The 23,451-nt window shown below is 44.8% G+C and overlaps 1 protein-coding gene across 3 annotated transcripts in view; it reads right to left on the bottom strand.

Moving 5' to 3' along the window:
- The window catches only part of si:ch211-267e7.3 (ADAMTS-like protein 2), a 111,006-nt gene that overhangs the window by 77,366 nt on the left and 10,189 nt on the right, over nt 1-23,451 (bottom strand). For 2 of the 3 annotated variants that reach the window (XM_048538794.2, XM_059647761.1), the window contains exon 2: nt 17,165-17,302. In XM_048538794.2, coding sequence (XP_048394751.2) covers nt 17,165-17,302 — 138 coding nt within the window. Of the gene's footprint in view, nt 1-17,164; nt 17,308-23,451 lie in introns of all 3 variants that reach the window. The other variant, XM_048538797.2, reaches the window with a different exon arrangement.

Raw genomic sequence — 23,451 nt, 5'->3', positions numbered from 1 at the left:
GGGCTAGTTGTGTGATGCAGTGGGGGGAGGGGACGAACTGGGCTGGTTTTGGGATGCAGTGTGGCAAGAGGAGATTTTGAAGCTGGTGAAGTCCACATTGATACCATTGGGCTGCAGGGTTCCCAAGCAGAATATGAGTTGCTGTTCCTGCAACCTTCGGGTGGCATCGTTGTGGCACTACAGGAGGCCCATGATGGACATGTCATCTAAAGAATGGGAGGGGGAGTTGAAATGGTTCGCGACTGGGAGGTGCAGTTGTTTATTGCGAACCAAGCGGAGGTGTTCTGCAAAGCGGTCCCCAAGCCTCCGCTTGGTTTCCCTGATGTAGAGGAAGCCACACCGGGTACCCCTTTCCCCACCGCATCCCAAAACCAGCCCAGTTCATCCCCTCCCCCCACTGCATCACACAACCAGCCCAGCCTGTCTCTGACTCCCTAACCTGTTCTTCCTCTCACCCATCCCTTCCTCCCACCCCAAGCTGCACCTCCCATTTCCTACCTACTAAACTCATCCCACCTCCTTGACCTGTCCGTCTTCACTGGACTGACCTATCCCCTCCCTACCTCCCCACCTATCTTCTTTTCTCTCCACCTTCGGTCCGCTTCCCCCTCTCTCCCTATTTATTTCAGAACCCTCACCCCATCCCCCTCTCTGATGAAGAGTCTAGGCCTGAAACGTCAGCTTTTGTGCCCCTGAGATGCTGCTTGGCCTGCTGTGTTCATCCAGCTTCACACTTTATTACCATGACCCAGGGGAGCTAGCTGATGGAAAAAAGACAAAGTCAATTGTAAACGGTGGCTCAGTGGTTAACACTGCTGCCTTACAGCACCAGGGACCTGGGTTCAATTCCATCCTCAGGCAAATGTCTGTGTAGAGTTTGCACATTCTCCCTGCGTCTGTGTGGGTTTGCTCCAGTTTCCTCCCACGATCCAAAGATGTGTAGGGTAGGTGGATTGGCCATGTTAAATTGCCCACAGTGCTCAGGGATGTCTTGATTAGGTGGGTTATGAGGGATAGGTCTGGGTGGGATGCTCTGAGGATCAGTGTGGACTTGTTGAGCCAAAGGGCCTGTTTCCACACTGTAGGGATTCCACGATCTAAAGCTTATCCTATTTTCCAGTGATCAATGCTGGATGCCAATATGCAGGAGATACAGAATACATGATAGTTTTGTACCTCTCAGACTTATTTTCAATTCTTTCATGAGAAGTGGGCACCTTTGGATAGGCCAACATTTGTTGACCATTCCTAATGCCCAAAGAGGCTAGTGATGAGCTTGTTGGACCACTGCAGTCCACTAGGTGCATGTCCACCTGCAATGCTGTTGGAAAAGATGCTTTAGAAATTTGACCCAGCAACAGTGAGGGAAACCTAGTGCCATTCCAGGTTGGGATGGCATCTGGCTTGCAGGGGAACTTACAGCTGGTGGTGGTCCCGTCCGTCCGCCTGCCTATGTCCTTCTTGATAGTTTTCATGAGTTGGAAGGTGCTGTCAAAGCAGGGTCAATGAGTTGCTGCAGTGCATCTTGTATTTGGCACATACTGCAGCCACTGTGCATCGGTGCTGGAGTCGATGACTATTTAGGTTAACAGATAGAATGCTGATCAATAGAATGCTGTCCTGGATGGTATAAAGCTTCTTTTCTTCTGTTGAAGCTACAGAACTCCAGACAAGTAGAAAATATTCCATTATACTCCTGACATGTGCACAGTAGCTGTTGCGACAGGCTTTAAGGAGTCAGGATGTGATGTGCATAACCTTATAATTCACATTCTCTGACCTAATTTTGCAGACACAATATTTATATGCTTGACATCATGCATCCCTCAAGCAACTGGAAATGAAAGCCTGCTAATCCTGGAGTTGTCAAATAAAGTTTAAGATTTTAAAATAGTATGAAAATTTCCCCAATTTACCAATCTTTTTAAGCCCAGGACCAGGTTTTTGTACTTATCAAAGAATTACCTTTCATTCTAAATAAATACTCTAGTTACAGATACACAATTATCAACTCTACTGGTTAAATCTCTCCTCCTCTTATAAAACTTCCTACACGTACAAACAGACAAGCGTACACAAAAAAAAACACACTGGTATCACAAACAGAGAGAAAAACTGTGAAGTCAGTACAATGCACTCTGTCCATGGGCTTCACTGAGATGATCCTTTTTGCTTGTCAAGATATTTGACCTGCTTGCTGGAGGCACAAGGTGACTGGCTCACAACTTAAAATATCTCTGACTTATTGGTCAAAAGCTACCACTTACAGCAAGTGATGAGGGATATAAATTGGTTTTCTTCAGGCTTGAGGGGTGTTTACTGCAAAGGAAAGATTTCCTTCCTTCCTTTCTAGAAATCCAATGGGTTTTGCCCAGACATCTGCAGCTGTTCAGCTCCCTGGGAGCCAATTACATAATTGCTGGTCAGCAGCAAGCCTTTGTTATCAATTATTGGTCACCATATCAAAGGCCAAATCAATCAGCCTCTGGATGCCAGCAATATATCATTTTGTACGCACTCTGAATCCGGCTCGTCTGTAATCCTTCCCCACTGCTTGAACAAACAGCAGTGTAAACAGCCCTCACAATGAATGTCAGGTGACTTGTTTTTATAAAGAACAGCATTCCTTTCCATGGCCTTTGGTTTTTCAAAACAGTTCTTTACCCATTTCAATCAACAACTAACAGTGCCAAAAGGTAAAAAGGTGCAGATTTTATATTGATTCAGCTAATTTTCTGGTCAATGGCAACCCCTCAGGATGTGATCACTTCACCTGACGAAGCAGCAGCGGTCCGAAAGCTTGTGACTTCAAATAAGCCTGTTGGACTGTAACGTGGTGGTGGTGTGATTTCTGACCTTGGCCGTCCCAGTCCAACATTGGCACCTCCACCTCGAGATGTTAACAGTAAAGGTTTCAGTGATGCTGATGTCAAGGAATATCAAAAGATTAGATTCTCTTTCGTGGAAAGGTCATTGCCTGGCACTTGTCTGGCATGAACGTTACTTGCTGCCTGTCAGCCTAAGCCTAAATGTTGTCTAGGACTGAGGCTCCAAAGTCTTGTGCTGTCAAATGAACCTGTTCGACCATAACCTGATGTCGTGCGATTTCTGACCCCGCTTCATGGGGACAGAGATGCTTCAGTATCTGAGGCATCGTGAGTGGTGCTGTATACCGTGCCATCAGTGAACCTACCAGATTCCATTGCACAGTTGTGGGCACCACGTTATACAAAAGATATAAATGCATTGGTGGGAGTGCAGAAGCCACTTACAAGACCGGCTCCGGGAAGGACAAACATTCACTTGGACTGTTCGTCTTGCAGAGAAGACGACCCCCCCCACTCAGTCAATCCCACTGATTTAAATGTTTAGACACACTAGAGGGCGCTACAATTTGAATTATAGGTAACTAAGGTCTACACGCTAGCACTGCAGCCTCACAGCATCAGGGACCTGGATTCAACGCCAGCCTCGGACAACTGTTTGTGTGGAGTTTGCACGTTCTGCCCATGTCTGCATGGGTTTCCGCCAGGTGCTCCAGTTTCCTCCCACAGTCCAAAGATGTGCAGGCTAGGTGGATCAGCCATGCCAAATTGCCCATTGTGCTTAGGGAGATGGGTCTGGACGCTTCAAGGGGCAGTGTGGACTTGTTGGGCCAAAGGGCCTGTTTCCGCATTGTAAGGAATCTAATCAAAAAAATATATAAAGACGTCAAATCAACATGCCTCTCCAGATAACACAGTTTCTCGTGCAGGACAACAGAAATGTTACCTGCTATCCCTAAACATCAGCTTTTCTTTAAACTCATACAAAGGTTATTGGCAGCGCCAGCAAGATAAGGATTTACTGATCATTTCTAACTACCTCTGAAAAGATGTCAGTGAGCCACCTTCATAAGCCCCTACAGTCCATGTGCCATAGGAACACCCACAGTGCAGTTAGAATCACATGACCACAGCAATGTTCCAGTGCAGAAGGAAACCAGTCAGCTCATCATGCCTACATTGGTCCTATTACCTAGTGTCAATCTCCTTTTCCCCGCATCCGAGCTCACCATTTCTATCCAAATAATCCTCAACTGAACCCGCTTCCAACATGTTTCCAAGCAATCCATTCTGCTTGCTGTGTGGAAAAAAGCTTACTCTCACATCTATGCCATCCTCATTCTTTTTTCTTTTATGAGTAGGATTTAGTTACTCCATCCATCCCGCTCATGATTTTGAAAATCTCCAACAAATCCTCTCTCAGCCTTTTCCTCTGCAAGAAAGAACAGTCCCGGTTTCTTTGACACATCCTCATTTCTCCTTCCTGGACCCATTCTTGTGTATCACCTCAGCAATTTCTCCGATGCATTCACATCTCTCCTATGTTGTGGCGCCCACAACTGCACATAACAGTCTGGCTCGGAATTTACTAAGTGTCTTGTACACCCCTTTTCTTGAGTGCTCTTGTACCACTTGTAGGGAGTTTTAGGAGTTTGATGATGATGGAGGAATGGTCAATAAGCAGGTATCAAAGCATGTTTCCTTTTACAAGAGCTACTGTTTGAGGTTTTCATGAAGGATTTTTTCCCCTGATTTTTGGTTGCTACTATTTTTCAGGGGCTCCATATATCCAGAACTGTTCTCAATGCTTGTCATTCCTAACAATATTGCCTTGGCTGCATGTATCTGTGATAGTGAGGGTGAAGTGAATTAGGTTTGTCCTGCAAGTTGGATTCCCTCACAATCTGCCCGACTCAGGCAGATATGTTTTTCAGGGCTCCATCAGCTCGGACAGTAGTGGTGTTACCAAACCATACCTGATGAGGAGCATTTGACCTACCCAGAGTACATTCTGTGCTCTTATCACCCTCAGTGACTCTTCCAACCGGTGCTCAAAGGGTGCTGATGCATCAGCTGACAGTGGAGGCAGATGGTAACAACCAGGAAAATTCCACGCCCGTGTTTAACTTCTCTCCAGAAAAAAATAACCTTGATCTCTCTCTCTCCTTGCAAACTCCTGCCCATCTTTATTCGTAACTTGCTTTGAATGCTTCCAATCAAGTTTCAGTCCCTGTCCCAGGCCTTCTCAAAGACACAAACGGGATCCTATGTAACTGTGACAAAGGTGAACTCTCCCGCCTGATCCTACCGGGCCCGTTTGCAAATTCTAACACAGATGACCACACCATCCCCTCCCCTGCCATCCAGTGGGTCGTACTGCTCTCACATGATGACTGACTGAATGAAGCCGGAGTATCACCCGCAATGGTTTCTCTTCCTGCTCCCTAAACTTTAACACTGGTATTCCCAAGGACCTACCCTCGGAGGTTCCCATTTCTCACCTCCATGCTGCACCTCGACAGTATTGTGTTAGTTTTCACAAGTGACAACACCCAGCTCAATAATTCCACTTGTTGCAAAATTATCGGACTGTTCATCTGACACCTTGTACTGAGTGAGCAGAAATTTCCTTTAACGAAATACAGGGTAGTCTGAGGCCATTGTTGACAGTGCCTATGCCAAACTCTGTTCCTAAGCAACCAACTTCATCAAATTGCTCTCCTCAGCAACTGTTTAGATTAAGTCAGTTTGGTCATAACACTGATATCATATTTCACTCAGTGTTGAGTTTCCAAACCCATATTTATGCCACCGCTAGGGCCACCTATTTCCTCATCTGTTATATCATCCCAGTTTTGTTCCTGTCTGTAATCACATGCTGTTGAAGGTCATTAATGTCTACAATCACCGCCACACTTAAATATTCCATCATATACCTGACTGGTCTTCCACATTCTGCCCTTCATAAACTTGACGTCATCCAAACCTTTGGTACCTGTCGTAAACCACAGCAAGTCCCACTGCCCCACCACGTCAATGCTCACTGACGTATACTGGCTCTCATTCAAGCAACACCTTGATTCTAAAGGTCTTATCCTGGTTTACAAACTCCTCGAGGGCCTTATACACTCACCTCCCAGCACTGTAATCTCCTCCAGATCACAACTCAAACTCGATCTTCATTCCTCCAATTGCGCATCTCAGATTTGAATTAGCGAGTTTTGAGAAGATTTGTAGCTCAGGTTGAGTTTCTGGATGTCAGTTTGCTGGCTGAGCTAGAAGGTTAGTTTTCAGACATTTCGTCACCATTCTAGGTAACATCATCAGTGAACCTCCGATGAAGCGCTGGTGTTATGTCCCGCTTTCTATTTATCTGTTTAGGTCAACCTAAACAGATAAATAGAAAGCGGGATATAACACCAGCGCTTCATCGGAGGCTCACTGATGATGTTACCTAGAATGGTGACAAAACGTCTGAAAACTAACCTTCCAGCTCAGCGAGCAAACTCACATCTAGATTTGAATTGCTTCACTGGTATTAATCTTGCTCATTGCTAGCTAGGCTCCAAATCAGGAATTCTCTGTCAGTGCTTCTCCACCTCTCCACCTTGCTTTCTGCCTTCCAGAAATTCCTTATAATCTACTCTTCGACCAAGCACTTGGTCATCTGAGCAAAGATCTCCTTGTGTGGCCTGATGTCACATTTTATAATGCTCCCGTGAATCACCTTGGAAATGTTTTGCTAGGTTAATGCTATTATGTAAATATAAATTGTTGAATGGGGCAAATATCAGCAGGATTCTGAACATGTATTGTGGATGCCTTGCTCTGAGATGCTGCTTCCACCTTTCAAATTCACGAGCAACCTGCTCCTCAAAAAACCTCACTTTGCTCACAATGACCTTGTGAACTACCAACTTCTCTTCATCCCAGAAATTGTTTAGTGGGTTATCACCTGCTGTAATACCATGTGTGGGACTCTCCAGTTTGGGTCCTGGCAAACTTGCCTCTTGTCACAGCACAGGAATAGCCCCTTCCAAAGACATAAATTACATCCCAGGCAATGGCTACTGTGTGAGCTATCCCTCCATCCCTTCTTTGCAAAAGTTGCTACGGTCAAGCACACCATTCCCCTGTAAACCCTCTCCCCTGTTGTCTAGCTCATTGGGACTACCAAATTACCAAGGACATGTAGTGTCAGCTACGCAGTGAGGCAATGTAGCTATGTGTCGGCAGTAGCAGGTGCACTTTCCCAGTCGGACCAGGGACTAGCTCACAGTCAGCGTCCCACAGCACTGCAGAGAAAACATCCATGCTCATTTGCTTCTGCTGGGGCCAGCTTACGGTTAAACTGTTAAATGCAAATTCACAGCAGTACTCGAGCTCACAACCTCTGGGGTATTAATCCAATATCGACATCTACCAGCTTACCATTCAGGAGTCCTCCAAATGCAAAGGGAGAGAGGGGAAGAACAAAAGTGTGGGAAAGCTGTAAATTTGAGACCAGCAGTGACAAAGGCTATTCACAATCCATTGCGAGCAATGACACACCAGAGAGAAATTAATATCCCATTAAAAGGATTCACCGTCTTCTATTTTTCAATGTAAATATAGCAACGGCAATACCAAGAATTCCACCCCCTGCACGGGTTGTGTTGATAAATCAAAATCAGATCTGGCTCAGGCAGTAATCCCTCTCTGCTGCTCTTCAAAGCACCGCAGCCATTCAAGCAGCAGCTTTCAAGCATCGGGTTACAGACTCAGGTCACTGACTCGAGTGGGGCATGTCCTACCGCTGGATGATGACAGTGTGAGCAGAATGAAACAAGACACAATATTAGCTGATCAAACACGCCACAAAAAGTCTTCCAAGTTTCAGTGCCTGAGGAACAGCAGATCAGCAGAGGCCACATTCTGAACAGGAAATTCATTCCATTTGGACCCTCAGTACTGCCTAAAACACTGGCCACCAGGGGATATTCCAAACACTCATTCTTCAATAATTATTGCCGTGGTCGGCTGTTCTCCAGTCAGTAGTGTTCTCACCTCTCGAGTCTGTGGGTTCAAGTTCTTTGCGCAGGGCACAGCCAACTTAAATGGTTACAGAGAGTAATTAGGGAGCAATAATCAGGCCTGGGAGAACAAACAATATCACACTGACTCTTGTGCCCTATTGCTGCACTGAGGGATATGCATTGTTAACCGACCTGCTAACTGCAAGACACTGCCCACTGCCTTACAAAACCAAACCAAAAATACTGCTGATGCCAGAAATCTGAAACAAAAACAAAAAATGGTGGGGCGGGGGGGCACGGAATAACAGAGTATCTGGTAACACAGTGTGGAGCTGGAGGAACACAGCAGGCCAGGCAGCATCAGAGGAGCAGGAAAGCTGGTCCTTCGTCAGAAATGCTGGTCCTCTGATGCTGCCTGGCCTGCTGTGTTCCTCCAGCTCCACACTGTGTGACCAGATACTCTGTTATTCACCTCCCCCAACCATTTCATCGCCAAAATATAAAAATGAGAAGGAGGAGTAGGGCATTCAGCCCATTCAACAGAATCTTGGCTGATCCTCTACCTCAATGCCATACTCCCACTCTTCCAATATTCCTTGATGCCCTTAAAAGCTAAAAGTTTATTGACCTTTCCCTTAAATATGTTCAGTGACTTGACTTCCACAGCCTTCCCAGGACAGAGTCTGTCCAGCTGTGTTTGGATTTTATATATTTCATACCTCTCATTCTTCTGAATTCAGAAGAATACAGGCCTAAATGAACCTATCTGTCCTTGTGTGACAGTTCTGCTTGCTTGTTGCATCTGCCTTACATTTGCCCACTCAGTCAACTTGTTTAAATCGCCTTGAAGCCAACTTGCGTCATCATCACAACTCTCAATCTCACCCAGCTTTGTGTCATCAGCAAACTTGGAAATGTTGCTTTCAACTCCTTCATCAAGATCATTTACCTGTATTATAGATAGCTGGGGCCCATGTACTATCCTTGCGGTACCTCATCAGTCACTGCCTATATCTGGAAAAAGAGCATTTATTCCCACTCTCTGAACCTTCCATCCATTGACTCCGTCTATACTTCTCGCTGCCTTGGAAAGGCAGCCAACAAGAGCATTCAACCCAGTTACAATCTCTTCCAACCTCTTCTGTCAGGCAAAAGATACAAAATCTTAAACACACGTACCAACAGATTCGAGAACGGGCTTTTTCCCCGCTGTTTTCAGACTTCTGAATGGACCTCTCAAACTTTAAATTTAATGTTGATCTCGCTCTTGGTGTACCTTTTCTACAGCTGCAGCATTGTATTCTTCATTCTGTTCTATCAGCCTAGTGCACTTTGAATGGCAGGATCTGCCTGTACTGCACACAAGACAAAACTTTTCACTGTACCTTGGTACATGTGACAATAATAAATCAAGTCAATCAAATCCTGTGTGTTAGCCAAATCCCAATCCATGCCAATATATTACTCCCATCCCATGTGCTTCAACTTTAGCCCTAAATCTCTTAGGAGGGACCTTATTGAAAACCTTTTGAAAATCCAAATATTCTACATCTACCTGGTTTTCCCTCTTCTATTCTACTGTAGTAGATTTGTTAAGTATGATTAGCCTTTCATAAACCCATACTGGCTTTGTCCACCCCCTCTCCCCATCAATGCTTTTCATGGGTTCTGTTATTGTGTCTTTTATAATCAACTCCATTATTTCCCTCACTACTCATGTTAGGCTAACTGGTGTGCACATCTCTGTTTTATCTCTCCATCACCCCATTTCTTAATAGTAGGCTTACACTTAAATCTGTAGGACCCACTCTAGAGTCTGTGGATTTTCAAAAGATAACTACCAGTAGGCCAGGATGTATATTATCAGGCCCTGGCGATTTGTTAGTCTTTAATCTCATTAATTTCCATAGCACCATTTTCTTACTAATACTGACCTCTGTCAACTCCACTCTGTCTCTTGGTTCCCTATAATTTTTGGGAAGTTACTCAAGCTGTCTTTTATGAAGCCAGAACTAAATTATGTGATCAGTTCACCTGCCATTTTTGTTCCCTTTTATAACACAGCCAGCTTCTTCTCTTCACTTATTTATAGAAGCTTTTATTGTCTGTTTCTACACCTTCCCCGCTATAGGAAAGATGTTGTTAAATTTGCATCTTTAATTCACAAGGTTCTCTCTATCTGTTACACTGTGAAGTTTTTATTTGCATGAAGATATGCATTATCCTGAACTCAGCTCTCTGGTAAGTTTCTCCCCTGCTCCTCTTTGAGCTTTGTTCACGTGTTTCTCTGCTTTATTGATGTCAGACTCCATCATCATTCATATATTCATCTCGCATAACACTACATCTCCCCATCAGGCTTTTCTCTACTACTTCAGTTTACATCACTCAACAAATTTTAACTAATTACATTATCACAATTATCAACATCTCCACCCACCGCTCAGGATCTAAATCATCAAAAGTCAAGATGATTTGGAACCTGCACTCATCACCTCAATGTAATTTCTACACTAGAGCGATGGTTCACTAATGATTCCTGAAACTACTTGAATACCCAGAGATATCTGATGCAGTACAGTCGTCTCAGCCCTACATTCTACGATGGTCAGACTCAATCCCTCTTCACCGGCTCAAGCAAAATCAATGCATTCCTGATTTTTCTGAACTTTCCTTCAAAAGTGCAAGCCAAAAACACAATCTTGTTTGTTCTGAGCAGAGGACTGTCGCCTCCTTTCAACTTTTTGGCCCGCTGTCAAAATCAGCATTGTTTTTGCCTGGTGTCTCAAATTAGACTCATCTGCTTTCTTCAGTGATCTTCTTCTATCTCCCTGACCTTTCCATGATTCTAAGGTTGCATCTCAATATGAGCATTTCTCACCTTTAGTCTTCTTCCCCTGAATGAGTCTACCAGCAGGTATCCACTGTTTAATGGAATGGGCCTGTGAGTTAAGAATGTTAACGCTCAATTGGTGATCCTGGCCATTAAGGACTTTAAAGTTTTGATCGCTCTCCTTTCTTGTCCATTCACCTAAGGGTGGATTAGAGAGCTTATCACATGACTGACTCCTGCCTCTGTTATAAACTACTTGAATTCCTGTTTTACAAATTGTTGTCCTTTCTCCAAAACCATTCTCTCTTGGAACCAATGTTGCAAAACCTGGTTTCATGCTCTAATGACTGACTCTGCGGCAGCTATACAGTTGCATCCAGCTAGAGTAGTCTTCCACCATGCTAAATGTATCGTCCCTCTGATGCTGAATTGCATCAAGGTTGGATCAAGGTTTTCTGGAGAGCTGAAGATATTGATGTCTCTGTTGGAACAGCGTGTTGACAGCACATGGCTGACAAATCAATATATTCTCTATTTCCTTTTAAATGCGTGCAAGTATACAGATTGTTGAGCATGAGCTCTGCATTTCGTGATCCCTAACTGTTCACTATGAAATCACTAGCATTTCTTCACTCATGCACTTTGGCATCATCAGCCTATGGCTATATACCATTTGGTCACCTACAACTATCCAATGATGCCTCTGCTCAGGATACTTCTTCAGAACTTGAGTTTGTCAAACAACATCTAGACTACATTTCCAAAGCTGTCTGGTGCTTGTGCTCTCATCAGTCGCTTTGAACTGTCCAGATTGGCCTTTATGTTGTCTCTGTAGCTGGTAGTGTACTGGTTATTTCAAGAGACAATTAATCCATCTCTTCAATGAGAATTAAGTCTTCCTTATCAGCCTGATCCACCGTTGTTCTGGGTAGTGTCTCAACTGAAAAATGCACCTTGCTTGCAGAGTAGACTGGTGAGTAAACTAATTTCAACAACCTCTATTCTTGATGGTATTGTCGCTATTTCATTTGATCCAAGTAATTTGACACTCATCCTACAGTGTGTTTTGACCAGGAATCTCAATCCCACCAGGAACTAATTCATGAAAGAATGAACTCATTTCCCCAAGAATAAGCCTGAGACCTTGGATTACTCCTCCAGTTACAATATCACTGCGCCACTATCCTGCCTTGCTATGTGACCTGTGCCTCAATGTTGTTCAGTAGTGCGTGACCTTTTCTTCTAGCAGAATAGTAGCATTTTGGCTCAGCATCGATCTGCAATGTTACCTTTGTTTGAGTTTACCTAATCCTCTGAAAAGGCTTCAGAATTCTTTCCAAAATTATTAGATTAGATTAGATTAGATTCCCTACAGTGTGGAAACAGGCCCTTTGGCCCAACAAGTCCACACCGCCCCTTGAAGCATCCCATCCAGGCCCAACCCCGATAACCCACACACCCCTGAACACTATGGGCAATTTAGCATGGCCAATCCACCTAGCCTGCATGTCTTTGGACTGTGGGAGGAAACCAGAGCACCTGGAGGAAACCCACGCAGACACAGGGAGAACGTGCAAACTCCGCACAGACAGTTATCCAAGGCTAGAATCGAATCCGGGTCCCTGGCGCTGTGAAGCTGCAATGCTAACCACTGAGCCACCGTGCCGCCCCCATTATCTTCCATTTTTTTCATGTAGCACTGTGTCCACTCTCTTTCGGAGACCTAGCCAGATACTTGGAAACAAAGGCCATGGATGTTTTGCTGGCAAGTCAGTTGTTATACCAATACAGGTGTTATACCAATGTTATACCAATAGGAATATGCTTAGCAGGCTCTGAAAGAACTGCCCTGGAATCCTCTGAAAAACCCTATAGTTACCTTACACCCAAGCATCCCTTACATCCCCCACACCATCACCTAATACCCATTCCCCTGTTCCAACACCTACCTTCCCCTCCACACCCCACTGTCAGCAAAAGACACCACCCAACCCCCATCTCCATCCCACCCTCCATTAGGTGACCCACTCCCCTCCCACCATCACCATCCTCTGCACCCAACCTCCCACTCTCCATTCGTTCGGTCCTCCCCCAGGCACCAGACCAGGTGCCACTCAATCCATTATCAGACACAATCCATCCCCTCACCACCCCTGCCTGATGACTGGGCTCAACGTGACCCTCTCAAAAACCTCCACCACTTTCCACAAACAGCAGACCCAACACCCACCTTCTCCACCCACCCTGACCTATCATAAACACTGCATTACTTACTTACAACCTATCTAACTGGCACCCGAATTACCTACACCCTCCTGCCTATGCATCTGGAATCCTAGATCTGGTACCAAACCCCTCTTTAGCGGGCATCCTACACAAATAGCACAACACACACCTAGCATCCTACAATCTCAGCAGCCTAACATCGCACTTACAATAAGTGCTTACCGTTTGACAGCAGCCAGAACATATAAATTTCAGGAAACTGCAGATGACTGTTGCAAAAACAGTGGTTGTCTTCTTCTGACTGCTCTACATTGCAAAACAACTGCCCAAACAGAAGTTTGGCTCCACATTTCTGAGGGAGCCCTGAGCGGAAAGCCCTCTCAAAAATGCAGAGCTCCCTTCTTTCGTAACAAAAGATCTACATGAAGTTTCCACGCTTTGGAAACCTAGCCCAGCGTGATTTTGTACCTCAACACATCTCACCCCTTTAGCTAAATGGGATGGTGCACTGATACCATTCAACTGAAGATCTGTGCACTTGGATTTGCAATTTGGTCAAACATCCAGAGATTTTAACCATGACCAGCTGTCGGCAAATATGAAAACAGTATCCACTGTGCATAACTTAAATACTATATAAAATCCTTTTACTTGAAGAATGGCCTTTGCTGGACCTCTCTGACATCACTTAGTAATGTTGCTTGCTTTGTTCATCTTCCCTTTTGATCTGTTGTATCTTGTCCTTTCCAAATGATTTTCCTCAAGTAGGATTTTATTCCTTCGTGAAATAACTTCATTGTTTTGGTGGCAATACAAAAATTTCAAGTGAGCTGTATCCTCTCAAGTGTCATACTCTTCCACATCTACTGCATTCATGCTCCCTGCTTGGCAATCACTGTTTGCAGTGTCGCCTTCAACCAGATCCTCCACATCCTAATATTGGTGATGAGGTTCTTTCCTGCTGTCATGCCATGTCGGCAGGCCTTCAGGAAAACAATGCAACCTTACAGCCTACTGATCCAATGGTTGTTAAAGGAGCCTCGCTGTTAAGCTTTGATGATGGCCCAATTCTGGGTCCTAATCTCAGTTTGTGTGGAAAATTGAACTGCATCCTCGAGCATGAGTTCCTCTTGTGATGGAAAAGAAAAACCAAACAATTATTTTTCATCCCTAACATCTGCGATGACACAATCTCCAGTAAGCTCGTCTTCTACCACTTCATATCCGAAGTACCCTGCTAATGTGTATTATGACAGTTAATAACGTCTTCCTTTGGTTAAGTATTGCTCATTCTATGACTAGACACCTCTTTGGATTAAAAGATGCACTGGTCACTTCGATGAAAGATTTGAAGTCCGTACTATTTTCTTCCACACCCTGCCTAGAGAGGACATCACTGGCTATAGACCCAACCACAAACAGAAATGCACTGACCTGATGCCTTTGTGATTTCACACATAGCCCCAATGCTGTCCTGTAATTCAACAGCTCCCACTGTTGGCCCTTGTTGTTGGCCCTCGGCATTCTCCAGCTGCTGCAGCAATCGCTTTGATAGGAGCTGCTGTTACTTCAGGTTACTGTACCACAATGACCTGAGTAAATACAATGGTTTCTCTGGCCCCCTGTTTGCACAGCCTTCGGATTATTCCTGTTGGCTCACCAGAGTCTTCCCTTTGCCTTAGTTTGTCACAAAAGTCTTCCAAATTTCCATTCCACCTGCAGTGTTCCATCTTTCTTTTCTTCTACCTCATGGGCTGTGCTCTACCTTCAATTTGACAACATTGTAGTCTCCCCCACTGCTGCCAGGCTTTGAGAGAACTCAGAAGGTACCAAGCCTTGGACTGCTGCAGTCTCCCACAGACTCTTGCCTGTCAGTGGTCCCTTCATGTACTCCATGCTCTCTTTGCTCTCCAGGGCATTGGGTGCCTGCACTTGCACTCTTAGAGGCCGTTCTACTTGTCCTTGTCTGAAATCTCTCACTCTGTTATACTATGAGCTCTATCTACACCAGAGTACACATTACACTGAGTCCAGCTCTGTAGCAACATTTCTCCTCTGCTCCTCTTCGAGGCTTGATTGCATTTTCTCTCTGCTCTGCTTACGTCAGGGTTGCGTCATTAGTTAAATAATCATAAATCACTCCACTAAACATGAAAAAGCCATTCAGTCCTTCGAGCCATTTGGTGTGACACCCCTGCAGTTCGACACTGGAAGTGTCAGCCGGGATTATGCGCTCAAACATCCACTACCTCCTGACCGAAGGAGGTAAAAACTCTGCCAACTGAAGCTGTCATGTTAACACCTGATGCTCTCTACGGTCAAGGGCAGACAGACTGTGTTCACTGAGCAGCAACCATCCTGTACCTGGGTCAATGTGGCTGGAAGGGAAATGGAGCTGCGAGGATGTTGAGCCACTGACAGTGTGCCAATGTGATGAGGAAATGGATTGAGACACATCACTGGCTTGTTATGGCTGCTCTGATTGCTTGCACATGCTTCGGAGGCTGCAGAGAGGGAAAACAACCGAAAAAGCCCACTGAGGATTCAGAACAGTTTACAACTCGGTATGTGCCTGCAGCAAGGTACTGAGCAACACGGTCGCATTCCACAACTTCACTAACTGCAGACATGAAAAGTGACTCCACCAAAACGCATTGTTTCCAAAGTTACTCACTCTTTCAAGTGTTGACACTCTCACAGCTGGATACAGTTCATTGATTTTGATTATGCAGCCATTGGAAGTGGTTACAAATTCTATAGAACCTCAAATGGGAAACATGCAAGTTAGCCAAAGACCCTGCAGTTAAATCTTTTTAAGTTCAGTTCTTTCTCAAGTCCATAGTGGAGCTTAAACGGGGTGCAGGGAGGGAATGTGCTGGGGCTGCCTCGCAGACCAGACTGTTCATCCCAGGGCATGTGGTTAAGAAGATAAAACACTGCCAATTCACCTCTCCATTATCACCAACCGCTCTGCTGACAACACCGGGTTCCAGTTGCGGAAGAAGGAGATTGGAAGCGAAGGAAACAATGTGCAGATAAATGAAACATCAGTCAACTTCCTACACTTTGCGATGTGGCACAAAGCTGGCTTCATCCAAATTGGCACCAACTTTAAACACCAACCTTAAGGATGCCAACCTTTGATGCTGCAACAGGGGATTTGAGGCAGGGTACTGGTCACAACAGCTCAATACACACCTTGATTCTTTTGTTCCACAACACAAGATGTTTGCAAAGAAACTTACAGTCCATGAATTCGTTTTAAGTTGTGCAGTCAATGTTGTCAAATAGCAAGTGCAGCATCCAATTTGCAACCAACAACCTCTTTCAAACAGCAATGTGCCAATGACCAGATAATCTGTTTTTAGAAGCCGATGGAAGGTCAAACGCTGGCCAGGGCATCAGGAAGGAGTTGGCTGCTCAGCTTCAAAGGCAGCATCGAGGGAATTTGTTTTCAAATACACAGCTCAGGGGCACATGAGACCCTACTGATAAAGCAAAAGCCAGCATCCTCTGACAATGTAGCACAAGGCAGCCTGCCCACTTCTCCCTGCCCTTAGAAGCACAAGGATGGGAATGGGAAAACAGTAGGATTGCACTGAAATGTCAGTTTCGGCTTTGGGCTCAAATGCCTGGAAAGGGGCTTGAGAAGGAATAATAAACCCTACCAATGACTTTATGCTGAAATTACTCTCCAGTTAGAGGCAAAGCCATGACTAAGATACTAGGTAGTATCAGGCGTCCAGAAGACATGCTGTATATTTGACTGTATACATTTTCAATAAATAGGTGTGGCCTTTGTTTTAAACTCTTGAGAAGCTGGTGAAGGACTTGAACTGCCGCAGTCAGTGAAGGTGCTCCCACATTGCTGCAAGGTAGGAACGTCCAGGATTTTGACCCAGCATTTATGAAGGAACAGCAAACTGTTCCGAGCCACAGCGGTGGGTGACTTGGAGGGGAGCTTAGAAATGGTGATATCACTATGCCTTTGTAGGCTATCAAGGTGGTTGTCACAGGTTTGTGAGGTGTCACTACAGTCACTAAGGAAAAGTGGTCAGGAGCCACACCAAGTGCTTCAATACTCGCAATACATTGCGGCCAACTTTCCCAGCTGGCTGCAGTAGTCACTGGCGCACGATCACAATAGACAGACATCAACACTTTGTGTCTAATAAAGAGTTTGCAGTTGCTCTGCACCTTGAAGATAGGTCACAGCGTGCTTCATAGGGCCAGAAAGAGTGAACTGAAACCTCTTCATCACTCACCTTTGCTGTAAACAGTGCCTCTCCTGTGACATGACCCCTCCTCCGCAGCTCCGACTGCAAGTGGACCAGGAGCTCCATTCTCCCCACCACTGGGCAACATCTTCCTCTCTGCTTCGGTCCTTCTCCGTAACTTCGCTACTGTCCTGACAGAAACAACAAAGAAAAGCAGCCATTTGCATCTGTCCCATAAGGTGGATCAATTTCTTCAAAATACCAGACAGACAGCAAACGCAGCATCAATCAACATGCAGGAAGAAAATAAAGAACTTGCATTTATGTAGCCCCTTCCACAATGTCAGGATTTCACACAAGGCTTTACAGCTACTACAGTTTTTTTTAAGCATGCAACATTTTTGGAAACACAGCAGCCAACTAGCAGACAGTGAAGTACCACAAACAACAGTGTGGCTTCTTCACTAATGTTGGTAGAGAAAAATATATTGGCCAGGATAGCGAGATGAACTACCCTGCTTTTCCTCAAACTCATCCCTTCCCATCTCTGTAACCTCCTCCAAACCTCCGAGGTCTTTTCATTCCTCTGCTGTGTCTGTGAATTTCATTACCTCAGCTGCCTACTCCTGGAATTCCCAACATATATCCTCAATGTCTCAGCCTCTCTAAACTGCTCCAAAATGCTCCTTAAAACCTGCCTCCTTCCTGTCTTAACGTGTGGCTATATATTCGGAATATTTCTAATAAAACAAAAACTTATTTTGGCAGTTAATGTATGTACAAGTTCCAAAAGACATTCATTACTGAAAACTCCTCTGTGGCTTGACCCAATTCTCCTTATCTGGCTCAGTTTCAAGTTTTCTTTGATAATGCTTCTGTGAAGTGCCCCGAGACATTCCATTAAGTTACAGGCACTTTGTAAATACAAGTCAACATTGTTGTGACATGGGAGCTGCTGCATTTCTTTCATTTACTTTATTATTGTCACATGCACCGAGGTACAGGGAAAAGTTTTGTTTTGCATGCAGTACAGGTAGATCATACTATATAAAGTGCATTAGGGTAATAGAAGAGAGCAAGAAATACAATGTTATGGCTGCAGAGAAGGTGCACAAAGAGCAAGGTCAATATTAAATTTAAAAATTGACAGGTCCATTCAGAAGTCTAATAAGTGGGGAAGAAGCTGCTCCTGAAATTGCTGGTGCATGTGTTTAAGTTGTTGTATCTGTTTTAAGTTTTTTGTATTTTGAGGTTGCAACAGATTATAATCAGGGTGAGAGGGGTCTTTGATTATGTTGGCTGCCTTCCTGAGACAGTGAGCTGTGTAGTTGGAGTCTATGGATGGAAGGTTGATTTGCATGATGGTCTGGGCTGTGTTCACAACTCTCTGTAGTTTCTTACAGTCCTGGGAACAGCAGTTGCTTTAGAAAGCTGTGATGCATCCCTGGATAGAATGCTTTCTATGGTGCATTGATAAAACTTGGTCAGAGTCTTTACGGGGTCAAATTTCTTTCGACTCCTGAAGAACTAGACGCATTGTTGTGCCTTTTTGGTTGTCGCTTCAGCATGGGTGGTTTAGGGCTAATTGTTGGTATCATCACTCCTAGAAACTTGACGCTCTTGACCATCCCCAACTCAGCTCCATTGATGTACATCAGGGCATGTCCTCCTCCTTGCTTCCTGAAGTCAATGACCAGCTCTTTTGTTTTGCTGGCATTTGAGGGAGACGTTGCTATCTTTACACCATACCTGTAAGCACTCCATCACTTTCCTGCCTTCTGTCTCATCATTGTTTGAGATCCAGCCTACTACAACAGTGGGATCATCAGTGAACCTGTAGGTGGAGTTTGGATGAAACTTGGCCACACAGTCATGAATGTACAGGGAGTATAGTAAGGGGCTGAGTACATAGCTTTGTGGGCGCCGGTGTTGCAGACTGTCATGGAGGAGGTGCTGTTGCTATTCTCACTGAATGTAGTCCGTGGGTCAGGAAGTCGAAGATTCATTTGCAGAGGATGGAGCAGGCACCTAGGTCTTTGAGTTTGAAGATTAGTTTGGTTGGAATTAAAAGTGTTGAAGGCAGAACGGTAGTCAATAAGTAGGAGCCTGGTAACAGGTATCCTTGTTATCCAGATATTCCAGGGATGAGCGTAGGGCTAGATAGCTGGCGTCTGCCGTGGACCTGATGTGCCAGTAGGCAAATTGCAAGGGATCAAAGCAATTTGGGAGGCTGGTGTTGATAGCACTTCATAAGTATGGTGATCAGAGCCACCTTCTGTTCACAGCAAGCAGAAAATGCACTGAGCGCATCGGGGAGGGATGTAGTTTTGCCTGCTCCACTTTGTAGCCCATTAAGTCCTGAAGGGTCATGCCACAAACAGTGGGTGACCATGTGGCATCCACCAGAAAGGACAGACTCATGCAAAAGATGGCATTGCTGACAGTGCAGCACTTCCTCTGTGCCACACTGGAGCACCACCTAGCTTTTGTGCTCTGGTCTCTTAACCCAAAATCCACCAACTCAGAGGTGAGACTGCGAGCAACCGGGGCGCAGCTGACACCTAAAGATATGACATGGGGCCATTTCACCTCAGCCACAAGGCAGAGGAGCGCAGAACATTTTGAAAGGCTCTGCTGACCTTGAATATAAACAGTGCACGCACAGGACCCTACAATGCAGGTGACCATATGACATGCAGACAGTTGCAAAGTTTTTGTACGATTTACATTGTGCCAGGTGTTGCACTTAACCACAGTACAGCTATTGAAGGGCGGTCTACCCAGATCTGCAAGCTTTATTGGAAATCCAAGCAAATCCCCCAGGGAATCAAATTACAGGACTGAGAGGCAGGGCCCCAGGATGCCCTTTGCAACCAGCTTGATCTGGAATGCTAGCCTGAAGAGTCTTGCCATCGTCTTATACAACAAAGCGGTTTCAAGACTTTGAAAGTCAGCTGTTTGTTGCTCCTCTTGGCAGGGCTTTTATTCAATGAAGCTTCTCAACTAACTTCACAAGGACAGAGTCACTTAACTCAGCTTGGGTCTTACAACCTTTACCCAAATCATACAGAATTCCCCCTCATCTGTCTGAGGTTGCCTAGAAAGCGGTGGAAGAATGTGTCCTTTTATAAACAGTCAATATCAGAATATTCCACATTCAGGTAAAGTCCTTGCCCGTTTTCAAGCTCCTCTGAGCCCAGGAACAGGGACAACCATGATGCTGAATAAGTTAAATTTGTGAAAAAAATTCCAGGGCTGTCGCAAGTGTAAAGTGGATTCCTAAAAGAATGGGAAGACTGTACAACTTTTTTTATATACTTCAGCCAAGTCGAATTACAACGGGGGTTACAACAGACCGGGTGAAGATTCACCGCAGACACTTTCTGTAATGGGTCGGGGTGAGGATCTTAAGGATAAGAACTGAGGAGAGGAGAAATTTCTTTGCTCAAGAGCTTTCCAGTCTGTGGTGTGCCATAGATCTGAGTTGTTGTGTATATTCAAAGCAGAGGTTGATAGATTTTGAGATACTAAGAGAATTAAAGGATATGGACATACTGAAGGAAGTGGGAGTTGCGATAAATGATAATCCATGATCTTGTGGAATGGTAAAGGAGACTAGCAGGGCCAAATGATCAATTCCTATTTTTCATATTTTCATGCTGTTCAATACCACTCCTGCCCCACTACTCACACACCTCAGAAAATAAAGCAGGTCCCTTTAATTCTCACATTCCTCATCAGTAAGTTCCAGGTCCAGCATATCTTAAGCAATATTATCATATACCCAAAAGTGCACCTTCTGCAGTCAAAGTGGTGAAATACTTGGTATGCATGCTTTGGAAATCACAAGTCGAAACTGAGGGTTTTAACCATCTTTAGACGCTAAGTGAACACCAGATCTTCCCCTCAGATGTACCTTACTACCAAAGTCTGGCAAATCACTCCAGGCCCTGGGCTTCCAGTTGCTGCATTTCGATTTCTGGCTGCAACTGGTCCCTGTGCAACTTCGCTCATAACCGAGCAGGAAAGTGGACTGACTGGTCCCAGCACTGTTCTCCTGGGTCCCCTGTTAAGCTGCTACAAGGTAGACAGTCACCATAACCAATTGGAGTTGAAGTGCACCAACCTAGTCAGGTCTCTTTCACATGTCCCAACTCCAAACTTGGGGCAATGTTCACTGACTAGCACCAAACAGGAGGTATACTACTCACTGCAGATTGTCATTGCACAACAAAAATTAAACCATGGGCTTGCGAGCCACACTGAACAATGAAAGATTAGGCTGGGTTACTGCAAACTAATAGGAGACTCGAATAGAAGTAAAAGATCCCATTAAGATAGTATTGATAAAAGAATTCTTCACCCTTTCAAGCAGGTGGGAAGGTTAGTGCTCGGGTCTTGAGAGGGAATTAACAGCAGAACCAAAGTCAATGTGATACTTAAGGCAGAATCCATCACCACGTGAACGTGTGTTTTTTTATTATTTTAATCGAGCGCATTCCTCATTGACCAATGTGGGAAATGAAAAAAACTTTAATACTCCATGAATGCTGGTGGATCTGGGGAGATTAGGCAGGTTTAACACCAGGGAATGACCAAAAAGCTGTGCCAAGTCGCAACCCTGACAACAGTGTTGCTGTCAACTCTACTGTAAAACCAGGTGATGGCTCTGGACAGAAGTACACAGTTGAAATATAAATTTAAAGGTAGGATTGACAAAGTTGGAGTATGGGACGTATGTGCATACAAGGAGAAGCTGTATCCGGTATAAGCACAAACCACTGCAATAACAGAATTCACATGGCTCTTGCATTCAAACGGAAGCTTGACACATAATGAGGGGCACAGCACAGAAAGATACCATGCAGGACAAATAGGTTTGAATTCATGATACACTGACACCAGTAGTGGGGAAGGAGGGAGCTATTCTGATGGGTTGCCTCCACCTGACTCACACTGGGACTAGTGTCCTAGTGAGTCACATATCTAGGGTTATAGATAGGGGTTTAAAACTATCTGATCAGAAAACGACAATCTCTCACCAGATCAACATAGAGGACAACATCAAGGTTGACATCCTAAACAATTTAATGCTGCAGTGTCTTGTCAAAAGTGTAGGTGAGAGATTCCTATCGGCAAAAACAAAACTGTCTAGCATTCTAAAGTACAAAGTACTCATTGTAACACAACAGCAATTGCTTGGACAAATGCTACATTATTAACAGCACACCAAGCAATAAATCAAATTGCTCCCAACACAACACATACAGCCATGCCTTGGAACTGCACCTTCAAGAACATGTCAACTGTTCTGGGGAACGGGCTTTTCTTTTACATGAAGAACAACACCTGGATGGGGACTCTGTGGGAAAGGCAATAAACCAACAAATATTAGGTGCATGTAAATGAGTAAAGCAATAATTAGGGTGGCTTCAATCTTCATGTCGATTGGGCTAATCAAATTGGAAAAGGTAGCTATGACAATAAATTCATAGACAGCATAAGGGATAAATTCCTACAGCAATTTGTCACGAAACCAGGCAGGGAGCAGGATAATGAAGTGTGAAGCTGGATGAACACAGCAGGCCCAGCAGCATCTCAGAAGCACAAAAGCTGACGTTTCGGGCCTAGGCCCTTCATCAGAGAGGGGGATGGGGTGAGGGTTCTGGAATAAATAGGGAGAGGGAGGAGGCGGACCGAAGATGGAGAGAAAAGAAGATAGGTGGAGAGGAGAGTATAGTTGGGGAGGTAGGGAGGGGATAGGTCAGTCCAGGGAAGATGGACAGGTCAAGGAGGTGGGATGAGGTTGGTAAGTAGGAAATGGAGGTGCGGCTTGGGGTGGGAGGAAGGGATGGGTGAGAGGAAGAGCAGGTTAGGGAGGCAGAGACAGGCTGGGCTGGTTTTGGGATGCAGTGGTGGGAGGGGAAGATTGGGATGCAGGTGGGGGGAGGGGAAGATTGGGATGCAGTGGGGGGAGCAGGATATCTTGGATCTGGTGATGAGCAATAAGGCAGGTTCAATAAACGATCTCCAAGTAAAGGATCCCCTGGGAGGTAGTGCTCAGAAGACAGAATTTAATATTCAGTTCAACAGTGAAAACCTTGAGTCAGAATTTAATTTAAATAAGGGGAATTACAATAAAGTGAGGATAGAGTTCGCTAAAGTGGATTGGGCAAATAGATTAGGAATGGTAGAAAGCAAGCAGCGGCAGACATTTAAGGAGGTAATTCGTGATTCTCAGCGAATGTACATCCCAGTAAAGACCCAAAGATCCCATGACAGGAATCAAGCAACGATGGCTAACCAAGAAAGTTACATTAACAACATTTAGAAGG

The sequence above is a fragment of the Stegostoma tigrinum genome, chromosome 8 (assembly GCF_030684315.1).
Source record: "Stegostoma tigrinum isolate sSteTig4 chromosome 8, sSteTig4.hap1, whole genome shotgun sequence".
Lineage (NCBI taxonomy): Eukaryota > Metazoa > Chordata > Chondrichthyes > Orectolobiformes > Stegostomatidae > Stegostoma > Stegostoma tigrinum.
This window is presented reverse-complemented; position numbering and strand designations above follow the sequence as displayed.